This window comes from Mya arenaria, chromosome 6, assembly GCF_026914265.1.
Source record: "Mya arenaria isolate MELC-2E11 chromosome 6, ASM2691426v1".
Classification (NCBI taxonomy): Eukaryota; Metazoa; Mollusca; class Bivalvia; order Myida; family Myidae; genus Mya; species Mya arenaria.
Window position 1 is genome coordinate 77442063 of NC_069127.1, and position 9197 is coordinate 77451259.

The 9197-nt window shown below is 36.9% G+C and overlaps 1 protein-coding gene across 1 annotated transcript; it reads left to right on the forward strand.

Annotated features, from left to right (window-relative positions):
- The first annotated feature begins 3763 nt into the window (after positions 1–3763).
- On the forward strand, positions 3764–7867 carry LOC128238063 (uncharacterized). The gene is made up of 3 exons (XM_052953639.1): positions 3764–4184; positions 7034–7237; positions 7482–7867. Exons 1-3 carry the CDS (start codon positions 3764–3766, stop codon positions 7865–7867), a joined length of 1011 nt encoding a protein of 336 aa, XP_052809599.1.
- The last annotated feature ends 1330 nt before the right edge of the window (positions 7868–9197 follow it).

Below are 9197 nucleotides of genomic sequence, written 5' to 3' on the forward strand. Positions count from 1 at the left end.
GCAATTATATCCTTCATTACAAAACATTGCATTAAATCAAACAATGTAATGAAATAAAATTACAATCGACTATCATATAATCAAAGCGTCATTTAACATGAAACCTGCTGATAAATAACAAACTCGAAAGCACGTGGCAGTAACCAAGCAACCACCTGGGCCGAAGTGACTATCAAATTCGCGAGGTGTTTATGTGGTATTCATCATGAGTTTTATGACGTAAAATGAGTTGTTTAGATTTATTATAACATTATAAATTATTAAGACTGAGAAAGAATGAATGAAAAAGTGAAATTGCCATATGACGAATTCTAAATTAAGTGGACAATTATGTCAAATAACAAAAGGTGGGTGACATATAATAGGAAATTTACTTATTATGAAAACAATTTGATACGAGTATCCGGATAGTATTCGAATACTTGATACGAATATCCGGATACAGATTTGGTATCCGGTTTCCATCCCTAATTATTACAAATACAGGGGCGTTAGCTAGTGATAACTATGTTTGTGACGCATGTATGTCCCAGTGAATCAATATTGAACTGGGGCAAATAAACAACGCAACTGGCAATGGCTTAACCCTTTGACAAAGGACACTAATGACTTTGAATTACATTCGTTTGTATGGATGGATAACCAAAATGCGGGTATTGGTAAAGGCGTCAAAGCCAGTCGGCGATCTGCTTACAGTTAACACGGTTAAGTAGACCTCCAATATCGGGCGTGTTTCTCGGTCATCTGAAATTATAACTTCATGAAGGTTGATGACGAACAGGGAACGAAAGGTTGCATCAACCTTGAGGGAGCTCCTTGTGAATAATGGTTGCAACTGTGACAACTTGATGGAGATTTATATCGAACCTTCTCTCTTTCTTATAAACGGTTTCATCACTCGAACAATGTAGCACATCCCCTCTTAAATGGTCAGCATAGTTAAACATAAATCGATCCACTGCAAGCGCAGTCACCAAGCGGCAGGCGTCCTTTGCATATACTATGAGTAATCATATTTGTTTTTCCGAAGAGCTAAAGTTCCGTCTGAGCCACTTGTTTTTCTATGCGATATGCTTAGACCAGAGAATATATATCTTCAGGACCTCAAAGTTTCCATCATGACAAGACCTCTTTGGAAGCGGCATTCCGAAAATCAGTTAAAGGTGTCAGGGTAAGTGGCAAACAAAAGCGACCTCGTAGATGTCAGCCAAGGAACAGATGTGGAAAAAATAAATGACCTAAAATAAGTAATAAAAGGCGTGTTTCACGCACGTACCTCTATACTAAGTGTTAAAACAATCAACTCCTATTATCATATTCGTTATCTATAAAAGGTAGTATAATTCAGTATAAGTATGGCAAGCCTTTGAAGTTATTATGTATGCGACTTTTCGCGGTGTTATCCAATTTAGGCCTACTCGTGATCGACATTATTTCATAACTCGTCATCTTGTACATCTACGGGAACATAACTTATAATGGCGATTAGATATCCAATACATAACCACTTCTTTTTATGATATCAACGTATTAGATTTTGAAATCATTAACCTGTAGTTAAGATTACTGTGTGTTCCATCAACGCTTAAATATCCGATAGTTCTGCTCAAACTTCCCCGCTCATATCGATGTCTTAATGGTTTAAGATCGTAGATGTCTCTATTTCAACACAGAGGAAACACAGAGGAAAAAAAAGAAAACATTTCGGTAGATTTTTATTTCTATGAGGCTCCTCGAGTTATCTTACATTATTGGTGACTGACTGATAATTGGAGCTCCGTATTCTACTAGGAATTTCCCCAAATTAAATTGCGCATTACAATGCAAAAACAGACGGCTTCATGGATTCTTTGGTGATTTGTCTTTTGTTTTGGATAAGTGATTTCAAGAAATTTCAATGCACGGAGATATTGGGATGAAAAAACGGGGTGTATGTATCAATTAAGAACGATAATATCAAGAGTTAGTATATTGCTTTTTGTAGTTTTCATGAACGATTAATCGGCTCGTTATGATAAATATATGAAAACGTGTTTGAAAGCCCTTCAATATTTAAACACATTCTACTAAGTTGTCAAACACATTTCTTTTCAAAAATACAGACATCGTTAACATATTTGCAACCTTACATTTCGAAACAATTCGTAGCGAAGATATACTAAAGGATATTTTAATTGCAACGTAACAACTTCGTAAGGATATAGCTGTGCTCTTACATTAAACACAGATGACCTACAATTCTCGAGCATAACATTCGTCTACCAAATTAAAACAATTCAATTATATTCAACATCTCATTTAGGGAACAACAATTTGTAATGATTGGAACTAAGTATACTGTGAGTGAATGACTGGTTTGTATTGAACTTCAGAATTGTAAACGTATTTCATAAACGCAATTTTAAATATGGAGATATCAACTTAATGTAAATAGATAATATATTAAACGAATTCAACGAAGGCAATTCATAAGGAAACGACATCTAGGGTGTATTCGTAACGCTGTAATGGATGTTCCGAACAAGTGGAACAACTTACGAACGTAGCGGCGCACAGTTCAGAACAGGTACTCTCTGTGCAGCCGAGGAAGGTGGTGTGCTTGGAACAAAGATGGCCGACAATTGTTTTTCCGATGTGTCTGTGGCACGTTTTTTGCCACATCTGCTGCTGCAAATAACCACACATGTTCTTAAAGAGGTATATTATTTTGGAGAACATCTTTTCTTATTTTTAAAGCATTAAAAGTAAATAAAAGCCGGCGGAAAGAAAAATATATGCATACAATTTCCCACGCAGAGCCGTGACTGGCGTCAGCCATAACGTAACTAATGTGTGACATGCGTTTGCAAGTTATAGTCATTCTAGAAGTCCCCAATGCCTTATTAGCCTAGGATTCACAGAACAGCCCCCTCCCAGATTATTCAACATGACAGCCTTTTTTGGTGTTTCAGTGTGGTGGTGGTGGTGTGGGGGGGGGGGGGGGGCTCAATTTGACCATTTAATGCACTATTCAAATACTTGTCAGTTAGAGCTGCACTCTCACAGATTGAAGATTTGGACAACTTTTTTTTCATTTTTTTGTCTTGGAACGAGCCAATATTTGCTAAAATCCATGGAACCTGTTATAAAAGACTGCCGACAAAATGAGACTGCAGATTTTTATATTTCAGTTCAGAAATTGATGTTTTATGCATTTTTCGTAAACCGTTAGTAAGCCATAAAACATTAATGGAATTATGATAATCTGCGATCTGTTCTTTTGCCAACAAACTGTTATTATTTGTTTGCAGATATTTACGCAAAAATTGCTCTTTCGAAGATAGAAAATAAAAAAAGGTGTAAAAACGGTATATCTGTGAGAGTGCAGCTTTAAGGTGAAATAAAAAAATGCAATAAATACAGTAGTAAAATGGTGCCCCATATTTATTGCGCTGATCAGCTCTGTATCATGTTTAATGTACTCCCTTTTTTCGTTTCAGCACAGTCAAAGATGTCGCTGTTCGTTCCGGACGAACACAGCAAAATATTTTTCAAATGTTCAGATTGTTCGAATTTCTTCCAAGATATGGAGGTATTGAAACAACATCCTTGTCATTCTGGCATAGAAGGTGGTACTGCCGGTTGTTCTGACTCCCAAGACGCCATCACAGGCAACAGTGCTGTAAACCTTATGGCTGAAAAAGGTACTAATTGGACTGAATCTCAAACTTTACTGCTTATTGATTGTTACAAAGGGTATGTAAGCCTCGTTAATACTGGAAAAATGAAGAAGAAAACTATGTGGGATACCATAGGCAGTAAGTTTCAAGACATGGGATATGGGTTCATTAGCGAACAAATATGTGGAAGATGGAAGTCGCTGATGAGAGCGTACAAGAACACGAAGGATAGTAACAAAAAGTCAGGTAGCTGTAGGAAAACATTTGAATACGAAGATCAATTAGATGAACTGTTTGCGAAGGATCCAACTATTCAACCTGAATGCACTTTGTCCTCAAATTCAACTACGGTTTCAAAAAGATCCGCAAGCGATGAAACTGACAAAGACGATGATATTTCATCTTCTAGTACTCCAGAAGTTCCAAAGAAGAAGGCTTCCCGTTCAAATGCTAGTGAACTGGTTTCTCTCTTTAAGACTTACCTGGATGAGCAAAAAGAAAGAGAGAAAGATATAAGAGAAAGACGTGAACAGATGCATACTGAACGCATGCAAACAATGTACAGTCTAATAGAAACTATATCTAGTAACAGAAACAATAATGCAGGCAATCAATCTTGCCACCATTCATTAGGAAGGAAAGAATGGGACCCACGTAACTAAGCATGTATGTTTGTCTGGAGTGTTTTCCAGATATTTTTTAACTTTAGTGTCATTAAAATGTGTTTGTTTGTAGTGCTCCAACCCTAATCTTTGAGAGGGTAAGAACAAAAAAAGAAAACATGAGTTTTGTATGTTTTCTATGGAGTGACAAAATTTGTTAGCCCAGAGGGTTAACCAATTTTCAAAGTAGGGGCTGCCTGCTGCTGCTTTTGGTTGGTAGGTACAAGGTACGAGCACTTCAAAGAAGCACATATTTTTGTAAATTCTGGCATTATTAATGTGTGTATCAATCGATTTAATCCTAATACATCCGACATTATTTTTCGCATTGACCTTGGGTATAATGGTACGTAGAATATGGTGCTTGCTGATAGTGGTCTTTTGGTTAATATGTCCAGCATTCAACACTGAGGTCATGGGTTTGAGTCCCACAAGCAGCATTCAAAGCTCTACATCAGTACTGGCTGGTTCTACCAAGCAAACAGACCCTACTATAACATTGTCCTGGGTTCGTGTTTCATGCTTGCCAAGGCCTATAAATCCTAGCATTTAAGGGTTAATACCTCTTCAGTGACATGTATTATTTTGTGTTGTATTTTACATATTTCAGAATTTGCATGGAACACCAAAGGAACATTGTATTTGCCGACTGAGGTCATGTAACCAGTGTGCAGCAAAAGTGGACAAATGCCCAATATGCAGACAAGAAATCAAGCAAAGAATAAGAGTCTTCACATCATAAGCTGTTCTTAACTCTTACAGTGCTAAATTGTTTTGACATTGATACCAGTGCAGACCCAGATCAGCTGGCACTTAATTGTTTTGACTGATCAGGATCTACACTGTTAGCTACTTCGACCAGTGTCTCAGCAGCTACCAATGTAAACTGATCAGTAAGCATGGTTGTGTGCCAACTGATCTGGGCTAATGCTGTTCAAGACCAAATATACTTTGTATCAGCAATTAAAGGATTTTAGGCCTTAAGGCCATAATAAATTAATTAATAGATTTTCATCCAAATTTGGTTTTAAAAGGGGGCAAGTGTGGGAGAATTTTGTTTTTAAAACATCTGTACACAGGGGTTCCAGTCTTGACCCAGAAGAAGGAATTTGACTTGAAAATAGCAAAAGAGTACAAACAGTCTCCTAGGATTTCAGCTCTGGGGTCCTTTTTATGAACAAGAAATATATTTCAGTTTGACCTGACAAATTCAAGCCTTTTATACTCAAAATAAAAACTATCAATATATACACAACACATTTAAAAACGCATAATACAGTTCCATTGACTCGCAAAATAATATTTGGCATGTACGTAAAACGATACTATGTCGTATTTGTGCAACACATACACTGTGCACACTAAAAAAGCTCTGGGCAGCATAAAAAGGAGGGGGTGGGCTGGGATGATAATCTAGGAATGTATTTATCATGGTCTACTAGAACTTATAACACAATACTTATATAATTGGCTCTTCAAATAGTTTTTTTAGAACATTTTATATTTAACACAAATATTTTAAAGGCAACTTCTAAAAACTTACAAATCTGAAACAATTTTAGTAAGAATACTAAATATCATGAGTCCAAAGGTTTGCCATTTTATACGTAAATGATTTCAGGAAGCAGTTTTTTTAAATTATAGGCAAGTAACTTTGACAAAACTAGTTAACATTTGCAACATAAAATATATTAAACGAATTCAACGACATCGTTAAGGAAACGACATCTAGGGTATATTCGTAACGCTGTAATGGATGTTCCGAACAAGTGGAACAACTTACGAACGTAGCGGCGCACAGTTCAGAACAGGTACTCTCTGTGCAGCCGAGGAAAGTGGTGTGGTTGGAACAAAGATGGCCGACAATTGTTTTTCCGATGTGTCTGTGGCACGTTTTTAGCCACATCTGCTGCTGCAAATAACCACACATGTTCTAAAAGACGTATATTATTTTGGAGAACATCTTTTCTTATTTTTAAAGCATTATAGGTAAATAAAAGCCGGCGGAAAGAAAAATATATGCATACAATTTCCTACACAGAGCCGTGACTGGCGTCAGCCATAACGTAACTAATGTGTGACATGCGTTTGCAAGTTATAGTCATTCTAGAAGTCCCCAATGCCTTATTAGCCTAGGATTCACAGAACAGCCCCCTCCCAGATTATTCAACATGACAGCCTTTTTTGGTGTTTCAGTGTGGTGGTGGTGGTGGGGGGGGGGGCTCAATTAGACCATGTAATGCACTATTCAAATACTTGCCAATTAGAGCTGCACTCTCACAGATTGAAGATTTGGACAACTTTTTTCATATTTTGTCTTGGAACGAGCCAATATTTGCAAAAATCCATGCAACCAGTTAGAAAAGACTGCTGACAAAATGAGATTGCAGATTTTTATATTTCAGTTCAAAAATTGATGTTTTATGCATTTTTCTTAAACCGTTAGTAAGCCATAAAACATTAATGGAATTATGAAAATCTGCGATCTGTTCTTTTGCCAACAAACTGTTATTATTTGTTTGCAGATATTTACGCAAAAATTGCTCTTTCGAAGATAAAAAATAACAAAGGTGTAAAAACGGTATATCTGTGAGAGTGCAGCTTTAAGGTGAAATAAAAAAAGCAATAAATACAGTAGTAAAATGGTGCCCCATATTTATTGCGCTGATCAGCTCTGTATCATGTTTAATATACTCCCTTTTATCATTTCAGCACAGTCAAAGATGTCGCTGTTCGTTCCGGACGAACACAGCAAAACATTTTTCAAATGTTCAGACTGTTCGAATTTCTTCCAAGATATGGAGGTATTGAAACAACATCCTTGTCATTCTGGCATAGAAGGTGGTACTGCCGGTTGTTCTGACTCCCAAGACGCCATCACAGGCAACAGTGCTGTAAACTTTATGGCTGAAAAAGGTACTAATTGGACTGAATCTCAAACTTTACTGCTTATTGATTGTTACAAAGGGTATGTAAGCCTCGTTAATAGTGAAAAAATGAAGAAGAAAACTATGTGGGATACCATAGGCAGTAAGTTTTAAGATATGAGTTCAGTAGCGATAAATATGTGGAAGATGGAAATCGCTGATGAGAGCGTACAAGAACACGAAGGATAGTAACAAAAAGTCAGGTAGCTTTAGGAAAACATTTGAATACGAAGATCAATTAGATGAACTGTTTGCGAAGGATCCAACTATTCAACCTGAATGCACTTTGTCCTCTAATTCAACTACGGTTTCAAAAAGATCCGCAAGCGATGAAACTGACAGAGACGATGATAGTTCATCTTCTAGTACTCCAGAAGTTCCAAAGAAGAAGGCTTCCCGTTCAAATGCTAGTGAACTGGTTTCTCTCTTTAAGACTTGCCTGGATGAGCAAAAAGAAAGAGAGAAAGATTTAAGAGAAAGACGTGAACAGATGCATACTGAACGCATGCAAACAATGAACAGTCTAATAGAAGCTATATCTAGTAACAGAAACAATAATGCAGGCAATCAATCTTGCCACCATTCATTAGGAAGGAAAGAATGGGACCCACGTTACTAAGCATGTATGTTTATCTGGAGTGTTTTCCAGATATTGTTTAACTTTAGTGCCATTAATATATGTTTGTTTGTAGTGCTCCAACCCTAATCTTTGAGAGGGTGAGAACAAAAAAGCAGACATGAGTTTTGTATGCTTTCTATGGAGTGACAAAATTTGTTAGCCCAGAGGGTTAACCAATTTTCAAAGTAGGGGCTGCCTGCTATTTTGGTTGGTAGGTACTAGGTACGAGCACTTCAAAGAAACACATTTTTTGTAAATTCTGGCCTTATTAATGTGTGTATCAATTGATTTAATCCTAATACATCCGACATTATTTTTCACATTGACCTTGGGTATTACGGCACGTAGAATATGGTGCTTGCTGATAGTGGTCTTTTGGTTAATGTGTCCAGCATTCAACACTGAGGTCATGGGTTTGAGTCCCACCAGCAGCATTCAAAGCTCTACATCAGCAAACAGACCCTACTATAACATTGTCCTGGGTTCGTATTTCATGCTTGCCAAGGCCTATAAATCTTAGCATTTAAGGGTTAATACCTCTTCAGTGACATGTATTATTTTGTGTTGTATTTTACATATTTCAGAATGTGGTCTTTGCATGAAACACCAAAGGAACATTGTATTTGCCGACTGTGGTCATGTAACCAGTGTGCAGCAAAAGTGGATAAATGCCCAATATGCAGACAAGAAATCAAGCAAAGAATAAGAGTCTTCACATCATAAGCTGTTCTTAACTCTTACAGTGCTAAATTGTTTTGACATTGATACCAGTGCAGACCCAGATCAGCTGGCACTTAACTGTTTTGACTGATCAGGAACTACACTGTTAGCTACTTCGACCAGTGTCTCAGCAGCTACCAATGTAAACTGATCAGTAAGCATGGTTGTGTGCCAACTGATCTGGGCTAATGCTGTTCAAGACCAAATATACTTTGTATCAGCAATAAAAGGATTTTAGGCCCTAAGGCCATAATAAATTAATTAATAGATTTTCATCCAAATTTGGTTTTAAAAGGGGGCAAGTGGGGGAGAATTTTGTTTTTAAAACATCTGTACACAGGGGTTCCAGTCTTGACCCAGAAGAAGGAATTTGACTTGAAAATAGCAAAAGAGTACAAACAGACTCCTAGGATTTCAGCTCTGGGGTCCTTTTTATGAACAAGAAATATATTTCAGTTTGACCTGACAAATTCAAGCCTTTTATATTCAAATTAAAAGCTATTAATATATACACATATTGACTGGAAACCATTTGGACATGAGCAAAGCAACATAACCCCACATCATCAGTGGGTTTATAATTACTAATCTATTCAACTATTGATTTCGT

What these genes read in the sequence shown, in the direction of transcription:
- LOC128238063 (XM_052953639.1), top strand. Translation starts at nt 3,764, where the DNA reads ATGAAGAAGAAAACTATGTGGGATACCATAGGCAGTAAGTTTCAAGAC. An exon ending in GAAAGATATAAGAGAAAGAC is followed by an intron (nt 4,185 to 7,033) that starts GTGAACAGATGC and finishes TTATCATTTCAG; the next exon opens with CACAGTCAAAGATGTCGCTG. An exon ending in AAACTTTATGGCTGAAAAAG is followed by an intron (nt 7,238 to 7,481) that starts GTACTAATTGGA and finishes TTGAATACGAAG; the next exon opens with ATCAATTAGATGAACTGTTT.